The following is a 13,783-nucleotide window of genomic DNA, read 5'->3' as shown; positions in this document are numbered from 1 at the left end:
CTGCAATTTGTTGGCACCCCGTCCAAAGTGTCCGCCGCATTGTGCCCCAAGTTCCCTGGGATAGGCTCCAGGCTCCCCAAGACCCTTTGTAAGATAAGTAGTATGGAAGATAGATGGATTAAAGGAATAGTCCAAAAAAAGACATAACTTGCCACTGAAACTATGAAGATGATGTAATCTCGACCACATAAATCTGCATTTTTCCGTCAGAGCGGTGTGCGTACATGTTTCAGCTTGCTCAGTTGAACCGTTTTTGGCAAGCACAGGTAAACATCTTGGAGAATCTTGAATCCTAGCTGAGATCTATTTTAGGAGCAACCAGCAACATGACCTGTAAATATTCAAACCTCATCATGGATCAGCCTGATGCAAAGATTACATACGACATGTGTCAATATTTGTTTGCTTTCCTATGTTCCTACCGGAATAATATAGTTGGCATGTATTTTGTAGGGACAACCAAGAGATAACCATTCATCTTTACAAATCTGACCACAGTCAGCGAAGCAGGGCCTGGTGAGTACTTCTGGAGCCTTCTGAGGACAAGCAAACTTGTATGAACCACATGGAAAAGTAGTACCATTGTCCTTGAGTGCAGACAACCTCCCTAACTCGCCTAAAAAATAAAAATAAAAAACTCATAAAAGTTGCATTCGTTTTCACAGACATTGCGTCCTGCAGGTGGGAAACCTTCATATCATGAGGAACAGCTATCCAAAGCACATATCCCTATAAAATTCTACATTTATTTGATGTTTTATGATAACTTTAGGCCTATTGCTAAGGTCAGATATCTGTTCAGATGATGTGAGTTATGTGCAGTTGTGTTGTAATGGGGGTGGGTGGGGCATTCTAAAATTGGATATTGATGTTTAAAAAAGGTCAATTATCTGAAAAAGAGTGCATGAGATGAATAAATACTTGCCTTTGGTCAAACATGACACTGTATGCATGTCTGAACATCATGGAGAAGCCCACAAAGTCAGTTCGCCAGCTGTGGTCCAAGGGCACCAGTGAAGATTGATGGCATCATGAATTCCATTAAGTTCAAGGATAATTTAACACAATGGATGGTTGACTCTGCCAAGGACTTATGAGTTAATCTTTCAGCATGAAAAGCAGATAAGCATACATCCAAAGCAACACAGAAATTGCTTGTATAAACACTAAATTAGTGTTTGGCATTGATCGTCTCAGTCTCAGGGTGGATGTGAACCCTACTGAACACCTGTGGTCTAAATTAAAGAGAGAATGGCATGAGGAGAAGAAATCAGTGTTTTGGGGAACAATTTACCACTCGTTCTAGAAAAAAAAACAGACAATACCCTCATATGCTATATGGCCAAAGGTTTGTAGACACCTGCCCATCACTTCACATCACACCCAACGGTGGCAGCTTGGTGGTGCTGAGATTTGAACTCATGACCTTCTGATCAGTAGTCTTAACCACTGAGCTACCACTACCCCAATTCCAAGCCCATTTCAGATTTATTCCCCTCTTTACCGTTATAATAAGCTTCGCTCTTCTGGGAAGGTTTTCCATTAGATTTTGGAGTGTTGCTGTGGGGATTTGTGTTCATTCATCTACAAGAGCCTTAGTGAGATCAGGCACTGATGTTGGAATGTCGAGGAGGCCTGTGGTGCAGTCGGCGTTCCAGTTCATCCCAGAGGTGATCAGTTGGGTTAAGGTCAGGGCTCTGTGGAGGACACTCAAAGTTCTTCCATTCTTCAAACCATGTCTTCATGGAGCTCGCTTTGTACACAGGGGCATTGTCATACTGGAACAGATTTGGGCCTCTTAGTTCCAGTGAAGGGAAATTGTAATTCAGCATACAAAGACATCCTATACAATCATGTGCTTCCATCTTTGTTGTGACAGTTTGGGGAAGAACCGCGTATGGGTGGTTTTTATACAAATAATATAGTGTATGTCTAGGGTTAATACTGTATATCAATTTTTGCATTTGTTATTTTAGGGATTTCTCTTCCACTTCCCAAATGCCAGTAGGTAGATTATCTACAATATGCTAGATTTCCCCTAGGTGTGTATAAATGTGTGTATGATGCCCTGTGATGGACTGACTTGTGGAGTCTTGTATGTTTTTTTTTTGTTTTGTTTTTTTTTGTTTTTTTTTTAATACAATATGCATGTGGGTTTCTTCTAGGTTTTCAAATTTCCTTCTACCCTGCCTACTCTAAATTGCCCAGGGTACCATCTACGTATGTAAGTAATCATTTTGTAAAAAAAAAAAAAAAAACATCTGCAGTTAAAGTGAGGAGTATACACACGAGTCCTGATCAGTCAGTAAATTAGTCCTGAATAGTAACACTAATCTAATCAAAAACAGGTTAAAGTGATGATTAAGGTTTCAGTAGTCGGGCTGAGCCAGTGGCCAGTAGAGTGGTCATGAAGAGCGCTAGAGAATGGAAGGACAATAAGCCTTAGTGATCCCCAATCTAATCCTAATCTACTTGTTAGTTGTTTTGATTACCAGGTCACGAGGTTGTTAAAGATACTTATCACAGCTGAGATGCTTCGGGAGCGTAGGAGTGATAGGCTTTACAGCAGGAGAACGACTGAGGCTCAGGATCTTGGTTTCAGATTTGATCAGTTGTGCTCTGGTAGAACTGAAAAGGCTTGTTCTGTGAAGAAAACTGCTTCATATTAGGGCAGATATTTCCACTTATCTACTATCTGAGGACTTTGAGGGCAACACGGGGTCAGCTGGGATTTCGGGGGCCATGGTGGGACTTTGAGAGAAAAAAAAACAGGTTAATGAGTATTAAGGACATCGGCTGTCTTTAATCTTAGGGAATTTGGATGTTTAGATTAGCGACAACTACAGATCCTGACCTTTAGAGTGCCTTGGCTTAGCATACCACTTTATTTTTTAGCAGTATTCCTGGGTTGAAAGATAGTTTCTGGAAAATGTGCTGCTTTGACTCGTTTGAATCATCCGTACTCTTGAGGGATAACGTGTACTAGTGAGTACATCATAGTGAAATAACTTTACAGTGCAAAATCCTTTTTAACATCTAGCAACAAAAAGATGTGAATTAGCAAACAAAACGCCTGTTCACCATCACAAGTAAGCCACAAATTTCATTTTAATCTTGATGAAAGCAGATGCTATTGTTTTGCCAAAGAATGGTTAGACATAATAACTAGTTGATCAAACTGGATCTGTTAACCATAGGATTATATGTAGGACCAATCAGGACTCTTAAAGATCAACGTGTGGCATATTAATTATCCTAGATTAATTGGTAAATGGTCTGCACTTATATAGTGTTTAATATTTGTTGCCCAAGGATGTGGAGTCACATGGGCCACCAACCCTACGATTAGTGGACAACCCACTCTATCAAAGCCGCCCCATTGGCTTGCATTGATGTATTTATCCCTGTTTGTACTTGATAGGCAGGGACAGGAACTGGCTTGACTCCACATATAAACTGTGTTTTTTAGATAGGTAAATTTCCTTGTACAATGACTAGAGGTATCACAGAAAGTTTGTAAGAAAGATCAACAGGATATAACTATTAAGTTGTCTAAGTCAGTGGTTCTCAAAGTACCTCAAGGGGTCTATGAAGGATAGCCAGGGAGTCTGTGATTTATTTTATTATAGTGCTGGAAATCATAACTTTTATATTTAGGGGTCCAAACACCAAAGTCAACTCAGATGTGAGAGTGAGGCCGATCACATATTCAGTTTAGATGTTAAAGTAGGGCATATTAGTTATAGTATGTCACTGCAGAGTGGCTTAACTCCAAATTCAAGCCAAATCTGTCGAAGAAAACAAAAATCTGTGGTCATTTTAACCTTGTGCAATGACCAGAAGTATGACATTGTCCTACACATATTACTGTTTTCCCTGCGTGCAACAAACCTGATCCAGTTAATCAGCTAATTAACAGCCCTGAATTCATGTGTGTGTGTGTGTGTGTGTGTGTGTGTGTGTGTGTGTGTGTGTATGTGTGTGTGTGTGTGTGTGTGTGTGAGGGAGAGAGAGAGAGAGAGAGAGAGAGCAGGGAGAACACTAACATGTGCACAACTCAGCATATAAGGCAATCCTATTCTTTGTCTTTAAAAAACTCCCAATGCCATTCAGAGGATTATTGAGACTTCATTAGTACATAGTCCACAAAGTATTGATTCCTGTTAAAGAGAAAGGAGGACATGTATCACATATTATTAACAAAATCATGTCAATAATACTACTGCTCATAGCATCTCATAGCAACAAAACACTTGGACATCAGGATGATCTGGATAACCAATCAGGGAGCTCGAAGATGAAAGCAGGGTGCACGAGTAATCTCGGATTATTTGGCTCTCGTTGATGAGAGTCTGCTTAGCCGAGTTTGCTGTATCAGACGTGTGCATCGTAGTGCCAGAGCAGATCGGGATGGCTAACGTGTATATTTCCCAAACGCTGCCTCTGTTTGGTCCGACAACATGCCGAGGAGAGTACAGTGAATCAGTGAATCAGTGAATCAGTGTATGTTTGTGGCAAAGGGAGATGGGATGTGGTGCTACCAAACCCCAACCCAAAAAGCTGCAGCTGAAAAAATGCGACAAAGGTACTCTTCATATTGGTGTGTAAAGTATTTTAATCTGTATCATTAAAAAAAAATTTAGCTTCCAAATATACAGTATAAACTACTTGACATTGATTTTCAGTGGTTTTCTAATTTTCTGTCTTTGTTGTTGTTGTTGTTGTTGTTGTTGTTTTCTCCTTTGCTCTCTTTAGCAAACGTTTCAGTTCCAGGTAATCCAATGTGTTCAATAAACAGAAATAATTATTGGGTGCATAACTAACCTAATATAATTACTCATATATAAATATAAATAAACATTGGACTTTTATATATATATATCTTTTGTCTGAAGCTGTAACAGGTGAGTCAGTTCTATTAGGCTAGAACAGATAGATGGTGTAGTATATGCCTTTAGTAGATTATACCATATAGCATCGAGTATTTTATAGTATCTGCATTCATCCTTAATGATTTTAGATAGATAGATAGATAGATAGAGATATAGATCGATAGATATAGTGTATATTGTATAGTGTAGCAAGACTGATAAGTACCGTATATCCTATAGCAGGGGTGTCCAAAAATTCTTATTAAGGTTCACAGTAAATGAAATCTCCAAGCCATACATAATATTATTATAAATAAAAGAAATAAATAATAAGCCTGCTTGATTTCCAGCTTCTTAACTAGTTAAGGTGTACTTTCAGTTCTAGAGTTATAATCTGTTTACAGATTTCACTCACTAGTTACACACTTTCTTTCATTTGGACCATAGCATTAATGGTATGAAGATGGGAAAGAAGAGGAGCTCGAAAGCCGGTCCATTATAGATCTGGTTCTGCATGTTAGCAGCACCCAGTGTTCAAATCAGGAACTTCATTATTTTAAGTTTTCCTAAAAGCAGGAAAACTAACAACGGTTATGTTTTTAATATGGCCCATGAGCGGTAGCTTGGATGCTCTTGTCCTATGGGACATAGGATGCAGTAGGACTAGGCATATACAGTACAGTAGTGTGCAATGAAATGTGTTTTTACTCATCTGAGGTGCTCTTTCTTATTTAAGAAGTCTGGGTTTAATATACGCAACACCTCTGGTCCTGTACATCCTGTTTTGGAAGATATAAAAACGTATGGCACTTCAGATAGGTACAACCTGTTTATATAAAGAAAAAAAAAGAGATTTCATTGAAGTACCGTGTATCTGTACAGCTATGCGGGCGGCTTTACTCATCCAGCGCTGGTACCGGCAGTACGTGGCCCGCTTGGAGATGAGGCGCCGGTGCACATGGAACATTTTTCAGTCCATCGAGTATGCAGGAGAGCAGGATCAGATCAAGGTGAGCTGACAAAGTGACATGCGCATATAATAATGTATATAATAAGGAAGTAACACTAATAAAACACTTGTGGCGTGACATTATATGTTAGAAAATAATCAATAATGAGGCGGTGTGATGAATCGTTGATTATTTTCCTATAACAGCACATCCTGAAGAGTCTTATTCATCTTACACCACAGCAATGTGCCAATGATTAAAATGTTTTATTTTATTATTATTAAAAAATAACTTATTTAACGATGTAGAACGGCCGTGATACAACTTAGTTCCTGTTCTCGCTTAAGTTATAGAAGCTACTACTGACTGTTACAAACCGCTGACACTGGAGACTCCTTCCAAACCGCTAAATAAACGTCTCTTTACAGGGAACTTCACCACATCAATAATTACACGCTTTTGTTATTCATTTATTTGGCACGTCTAAAGCTAAATCTAAAGCTATTTACAGTACAGTACAGTACATGCGTTAAACTTCGCTAAGCGCCACGTAACGTTCCTTCCTTGCTTTGTGTGTCTTTGCTTTTTCCTCAGCTGTACAATTTCTTTGGCTACCTCATGGATCACTTCACTCCTGCAAGCAATGAAAGTAGGAGTTTAATAGTCTCAACTTATTTGTAAAGAGCTACATGTGTAGTAATCGTCTTGAGTCGTATGAGGAACATCTGCTTCTCACTTCCACTTGCCCAATCTGGCTCTCAGGGAAGCTGATCTCCCACATATTTCGAGAGACTGAGGTGTTCCTGGACGCGGAATGGGAGCGGTACTTCTGCTACGAGAACATCGTGGTGCCGGACGTGTACACCGGGCCTCACCTCACGTTTCCTCTGACTGTCAGCAATGTCACTGATCTAGTGGAGGCCTTCAAACAAAAACAAGTAGGTCCTTCCACGTCATGCATACATATCATCATCGTCGTGATAAATATGGCATAGTTGACGGTCCTTAACTACCATCTCTGAAAGGGAAAGCCTTTGTTGTAGGGTTTTTACAAAGAATCTTTAAGGGTTCAACCAGAGGAACAAACAGAAGAACAATCTCAAATCTCAAGAAATCTCAAAGGTTCTCTGTATAATTGAGTGATTACCGTAAGTTCCTAAAGTGGTTCTCTTCAAAACCAGTTCTGAAAGAGAGCTTTGTGGGGTTTTTTTCCCCCTGAAGGGCAAAGCTTTAAGTTTTTACAGCTGACCTGTTTAAGAGTGTATCGTGTTACGGGAATTAGAATCCGTCCATTTGACTTCCTGTCCATTTCCTTGGGTGTGTGTGTTGTTCCCAGTAGCAGCTCCATTCTCGATATGTCCTCCAGCTCCTCGGGGAAACCTGGAGATTGCTCCGGGTTCTGCCAAACATTAACGCGGTGTCTACACGCCACAGCAAGGAGATCACCATATGTGGTACACATCAACACATGTAATCATACAATAGATGATAATGATAATGACGAGTTCCTACAGTTGAGGTCTTCCTTCCTCCCCCACTCGATTCTTATTTCTACAGGAGACTTGCACGGACAACTCGAAGATCTCCTGCTGGTGTTCTATAAAGTTAGTATGTCACAGCCATGCTAATTATCGCACCGTCGTCGTGCTGTTTTGTAGTGGATTGTAGCTGCAGTTATTTTGACTCGAATCTTCCTCCAGAACGGCTTGCCGTCATTGGAGACGCCGTACGTCTTCAACGGAGACTTTGTGGATCGAGGGAAAGACTCCATTGAGATTCTGCTGATCCTGTTTGCCTTCCAGCTGGTGTATCCCAACGACGTCCACCTCAACAGAGGAAACCACGAAGACCATATTGTGAATCTGAGGTACATGGTGGTCCTTGTGGGTGTCTGGTAGTTGCTATAATATACTTTATAGTTTCTAAATCTACCTAGAGCTATAATTAAATAACGCACCAAACAGCATGAAAAATGGTTGTTTGGTTTCCATGTTATGGGCTCGGCTTTAGCAATACCGATTGTTCAAGCTTTATTTTTCTTCATAATGTTTCTATACACGTTTAATGACACAGGTTCTTGCGGGTTGTTGCTTTTCCGCATCAGACCTAGTACGCTTATAATTGAGAAATCGTGGCTCTTTGGCATACGCGTCCTAGTGTGAACACAGGGTTAGTCGGTAGGCAGAATTTTACCGCCTTACCTCTCACTCCTTTGTATTCTACTGTAGGTACGGCTTCACCAAGGAGGTTCTTGGGAAGTACAGGGTGAGTGAGTGAGTGTCCTGCTCATGACAGACACACTTCCCAACGCCCAAATGGTAAAGCATCAAACTGACGGATCATGACTGAACACGCACTTAACCCGAGCTGTTGGCTCTAACAGCCAGGCTGTGATATGGGTCACTCACACTGACCTGTGGGATTAGAGGATTAGATGGCCTTTACTTATCTAAGAGAAGCTTAGTCTGCCTAAAATAATACCATGTTTCCACCCACAAGGGCTGGTTTTAGTTTCTGGGTCGTATTTTTGGAAACATGTTTAGTTTAACGTCCAGAAATTTTGGCACCCGTTGAAAACCGGTGGGGTGAGCTGAAGAGGAGAATCCACACAGATGTTTTGCATAGCAGCTTTTACCCACCAATGGTAGCCTGTTCCCACCACAGAGAAAGAAAAAATGCAACTTTATATCTTAGAATTGTGACTTTATTTCCCACAATTGCAAGTTTTTTCCTCACAATGTGGTGAAACATCTCACAATTCTGACTTCTTATACCACAACTGCGAGTTCACATCATACAACTTTGGCTTTATTTCTCACAATTAGTTTAGAGTTCACGTCTCACAATTCTGACATTTAGGGAGTTAAAAAGAACGCACCGACAAAGCACCGACAAATCGTGCTCTATAAATAGGTGATGTACAGTAAGAACAACTCTCATCAGCTAGTCAAGACAAGGAAAACCAGGCTCTAGCGCGTGCTCGTTACCTCAAAGTCTAAAATTCTAGGAAAAAAAGTCAGAATTGTGAGATGTACACTCGTAACTGTGAGAAAGAGAGTCAAAATTGTGCAATATGAACTCGCAGTTGTGAGAAAAGATGTCAGAATTGTGAGACGTTAACTCACAATAAATTGGAATTGCAAGATTTAAAGTCGCAATTCTGAGACATAAAGTCACATTTATCTTTAAAAAAAAAATTTCTCCGTACCGGAAATAATGGGCTTCCATACCCAACTGTAGCAAGAGAGAGAGAGAGAGAGCGAGAGAGAGACAAAGAGAGAGAGAGAGATGGAGAGAGAGAGAGAGAGAGAGAAAGACGGAGAGGGAGCGAACGAGAGAGACAAAGAGAGACAGAGAGAGAGAGAGACAGAGAGAGAGACAGAGAGAGAGACACACACAGAAAGAGAGAGACAGAGAGAGAGAGAGAGCAAGAGACAGAGAGAGAGCGAGAGACAGACAGAGAGAGAGAGAGAGAGAGAGAGAGAGAGAGAAAGAGAGAGATTTGAGATTAGATTTCATGGAGGCATTAACAGATAGCAGATCGCCATTTTGCTGAATGCCTGGCTAAATTTATCACCTCCACTTAGTGCTGATTGATTAAATGGTTAAATGAGTTAAATGAACATAAACAGTTCAGTAACCCAATCACACACAGGCGTAACGGTCAGGTGTCAGCAAACATTTGGCTATATAGTGTTTACTAGTACAACGATGAATAAATAACAACGTTAATAAAATGATCCATGGAAGAATGGGTTACTCCTGGCTTTTCACATCACAGGTTCATGGGAAGAAGATCCTAAAGCTGCTCCAGAAGATCTTTAGCTGGTTGCCCTTGGCAACCGTAATCGACCAGAAAGTGCTGATTCTGCACGGCGGTATCTCAGACAGCACTGACCTCAGACTCATTGCCGAACTGGAAAGAAACAGAGTGAGTTGTTCACATGTAAGGAATTAAACCACTCCATGTTGTGCTGTTGTAGTAAAATAATCAACAACAGGGTGGTGTCATGAAGCAGATTTGATTCTTTTCCTATTGCTAGTGGCATGTCCTGAAGCGCTTTATTCTTCTTATACCGTGGCGAATTACCAACAATTTTAAAAACAATTATTAAACAATGACACGTTGTGTTTTTAATCCATTTATAGTTAAACACTGTAAACGTCAAGCTCCTGTTTCTTCTCCTTCAGACGTAATCTCCCTTTCACCTCACGTTCGCATTCTTTCGCAGTATGTCTCAGCACTGAGGCCCCCGAAGCGTCCTCGGCAGACCCCGAAGCCCTCGGACAGAGACGAGGACCGCTGTAGCACCTCCAGCAGGAAACGAGTGCGCTCTTTGACGTACGAGCGACGCCCCTTGCACACCTACAGCCGCACGAGCCCCTCCGTGGAGGAGGAGCTTCGGGAAAGGAGGAGGTGGGCGGGGCTCAGCGCATCCTGCGACAGGCTTCACTTCTTTTCCTCAGACTCGGACCCCGACTCAGTCGAGGCTCCAGAGACGGACGCAGAGGAGTGGAAGCAGGTACGGAGGAAAGCGTACATGTATAACGTAATGTATTAATTAGCAGGAAACATGTAATGCTACTACTACTACTACTACTACTACTACTACTATTACTACTACTACTACTACTACTACTAATAATAATAATAATACATGACTAAGGAATAAATCCCTCTCTGTCATGCTGTTAAAGGAAAACAATCAACATAATCAACGTGTGATGAAGCGGAGTTACTGTTGCCATCTCAAAGTGGATTATTTTCCTATAACAGCATGTACTGAAGTGTTTTATTCTTCTTACGCCACGATTAAAATTTCTTATACAGTAAAGAACGACACGTCGTACATTATATCCATTTATAGTTACATTTAATGTTCACAAAACAAGTTAGCTCCTATTTTCACTTGCGTTATAGCAGCTGTAAACAGTCGTTCCCATCACCAGACTTTTTTTTTCCTCGTTATGTTAATGAGAAGGGGCCCACGGTGGCTTAGAGGTTAGCATGTTCGCCTCACACCGCCAGGGTTGGGGGTTCGCTTCCCACTGTGGCCCGGTGTGTGCGGAGTTTGCATGTTCTCCCCGTGCTGCGGGGGTTTCCTCCGGGTACTCCGGGTTCCTCCCCCAGTCCAAAGACATGCAGGGTAGGCTGATTGGCGTGTCTAAAGTGTCCGTAGTGAATGAACGGGTGTGTGAGTGTGTATGTGATTGTGCCCTGTGATGGATTGGCACCCTATCCAGGGTGTACCCTGCCTCGTGCCCGATGCTCCCTGGGATAGGCTCCAGGTGCCCCCATGACCCTGAAAAGGATAAAGCGGTATAGAAGATGGATGGATGGATGTTAATGAGAAAAAAGAAACTCGTTAGAATGAAATATAAATTGTGTGAATAAAATAATGTTCGTTCGGCATTTGCGATACGCTCTTGCGCATTTATTTATTTCTCCTGCAGATAGTGGATGTGCTGTGGAGCGACCCGATGCCGCAGGATGGCTGCGTCCCGAACGAGGTGCGAGGAGGCGGCTGTTACTGGGGCCCTGACGTCACGCGGGAAGTCCTCGACCGCCACAACCTGCAGCTGCTTATCCGATCCCACGAGTGCAAACAGGACGGCTACGAGTTCTGTCACGACCGCAGGGTCAGAGATATACAGATACACACACACACACACACACACACACACACAGTGTGGATGAAATTTGTTTCTATAACAAACGTAAATACTTAAGTTAATGCCCTGTTATGTTTTATTATTTTCTTATTACAAGTTTATGTTGTTCCTTTTCAAATCCTATAGACATGTCACAGTTCTGTGTGTGTGTGTGTGTGTGTGTGCGCGCAGGTGCTGACCATTTTCTCTGCGTCTAACTATTATGAAGTGGGCAGCAACAGAGGAGCCTATATAAGATTAGGACCAGACTTGAACCCTCACGTCATCCAGTACCAGGCCAGCAGATCCACCAGAGAACTGACCCTGAGACAGAGGTGAACACACTCTCCAAATCAGGGTCTATGTCAAACGCACACACCAGTCTGTCAATTCGGATTGTTCCCACACATATCGGAAAGCTTTTGAAACAAATAATTAAGCAACAGGAGTGAGGAGGGGGAAAAAACGAGTGTAAAAGCATGCGCGTGTTTGTGTGTGTGTGTGTGTGTGTGTGTAGTGTCGGACGGACGGAGCGTTCGGCTCTCCGAGCCTTGACAGAACAGCTCTTTGCCCACAAGTCAGACCTCATCAGTGCCTTCCAGGAGTATGACCCAGAGCATACAGGTTAATCACACACACACACACACACACACACACACACACACACACACAATACAGAGAGGTATTATTCACGTCTGTGTGTGTATTTGTGTTCCAAAAGATGATCCTTTCGAACTGACACAATACCAAGCAAGTTTGATCCTAACCCTAACCCTGAGCTCAGGTTACTGTGAGGGGGTTCTGTGCAGGTTTTCTCTAGGTTCTCCGGTTTCCTCCAACCTCCCTAAAACATGCCAGTTATTCTAAGCTCCTCTTAGGTGTGAATGTATGGTACATGGTGCCCTGTGATAAGAGTAGCATTCCATCCAGGATGTATTGTGGGATCCACCGCAACCCTGATCAGGATAAAGCGGTGACTCGTTATCCTTTAAATACCGGCATAACCAAAAACGCCATGGAGAAGTGTAGTTAGGTGGCATTCTGACTCATTCTAACACATCCATTAAACCTGGACTGGAAGGATCAAACAACTGTGCTGGACACTCATGCGTAAACGCCCTGATAGTTCAGGATTTGCTGCGTGTGTCTCAGGTGTGATCTCGATGAAGCACTGGGCCGCTGCGATGGAGTCGGTGTTGCGACTCGGCCTGCCATGGAGAGTCCTGCGCTCCCAGCTGGTGGGCTGTAACACACAGGACGGCACGCTCAACTACCACAACTGGTTCAGAGAACTCGACATCGCCGAGCCCAACAATGAGGTAAAATTCTGTATAACGGTTCAAGATAGGGGATAGATTTAACGGAACAATTCAACCCAACGTCATGTTCTCCTGTACTAGAATGAGAACATGAATGACCAGGAAGTTCAACAGCAGTTAGATTAGATTCCGTAAATGGTCCGTAATTGTGGATTCATTTTCCATAACAGCAGCTCTGCAGACTGTAGTTCAGCTTTATTAAGTTACAGGTTTATCGTTTCTATAGTAACAACTTATACAGGGACTTGTACAACAAACATGTCACACGGATTCATTAAAAAAAAACACGTGTGATCGTAGATATGGTGAAGTTTTCTGTAAGCAGATGTCCGTATAACATTTACGGAAGGAGTTCAAAATCCAAAACAAAAGTCACCGAGTACTATGTTTTATAACGATACAGGGATCGTATGTGAAATCTGAAACGATGCAAACTTTTCTCGCTCCGTAGCTCGCACATACGGGCCTCCTGGAAACCATGTACAGACACCACTCCAATCTCGAGACCATCTTCAGAATTATAGACACAGATAACTCAGGTAAGAACTCTCAGGTTGTCTGTATGTGCCACACAGAGATGAAAACAACAACAACAACAATTGCTAGATCAATAAAATAAGCTGAATTAGCTACAAGAGGACTAGGAGTGTAGGTGTACATAACAACAAAAGCAAGGACTCGACTCGGAGACCTTATGACTCGTTCTTCCTCACAGGACTCATCTCATTCGAAGAGTTCCGTCAGACGTGGAAGCTGCTGAGCTCCCACCTGAAGATGGAGATCAGTGATGAAGCCATATCAGACGTAGCCATAAGCATCGACTTCAACAAGGATGGCAGCATCGACATCAATGAGTTCATGGAGGCCTTCAGGCTGGTGGAGAGCACGGTCGGAGCGGTGTCATCTGACCTTCTACAGCATAAAAGCCCCTCATAGACCCGGTGCTGTCCGGGTTTAAGCATCCAGCCTACACGGGGACAGGAATCGAGCA

The 13,783-nt window shown here is 42.3% G+C and overlaps 1 protein-coding gene across 1 annotated transcript; it reads left to right on the top strand.

Annotated features, from left to right (window-relative positions):
* Nucleotides 1-5,398: 5,398 nt before the first annotated feature.
* On the top strand, nt 5,399-13,728 carry LOC128621986 (serine/threonine-protein phosphatase with EF-hands 2-like). The gene is made up of 15 exons (XM_053648090.1): nt 5,399-5,881; nt 6,416-6,470; nt 6,584-6,759; nt 7,161-7,275; nt 7,379-7,425; nt 7,522-7,688; nt 8,050-8,086; nt 9,603-9,752; nt 10,054-10,344; nt 11,276-11,461; nt 11,666-11,808; nt 11,991-12,097; nt 12,626-12,792; nt 13,244-13,331; nt 13,508-13,728. Exons 1-15 carry the CDS (start codon nt 5,675-5,677, stop codon nt 13,726-13,728), a joined length of 2,157 nt encoding a protein of 718 aa, XP_053504065.1. The 5' UTR covers nt 5,399-5,674.
* The last annotated feature ends 55 nt before the right edge of the window (nt 13,729-13,783 follow it).

Source organism: Ictalurus furcatus, chromosome 18 (assembly GCF_023375685.1).
Source record: "Ictalurus furcatus strain D&B chromosome 18, Billie_1.0, whole genome shotgun sequence".
NCBI classification, from domain to species: domain Eukaryota; kingdom Metazoa; phylum Chordata; class Actinopteri; order Siluriformes; family Ictaluridae; genus Ictalurus; species Ictalurus furcatus.
The sequence above is the reverse complement of the archived record's forward strand: the minus strand, read 5'-3'. Positions and strand labels throughout refer to the sequence as shown.

Excerpts from the sequence above, each read along its gene's own strand:
- LOC128621986 (XM_053648090.1), top strand. The coding sequence starts at position 5,675 with ATGGCACTTCAGATAGGTACAACCTGTTTATATAAAGAAAAAAAAAGA. Across the intron at positions 11,462-11,665 it reads AGTTCTGTCACGACCGCAGG|GTGCTGACCATTTTCTCTGC; the intron begins GTCAGAGATATA and ends GTGTGCGCGCAG. Across the intron at positions 12,793-13,243 it reads TCGCCGAGCCCAACAATGAG|CTCGCACATACGGGCCTCCT; the intron begins GTAAAATTCTGT and ends CTCGCTCCGTAG.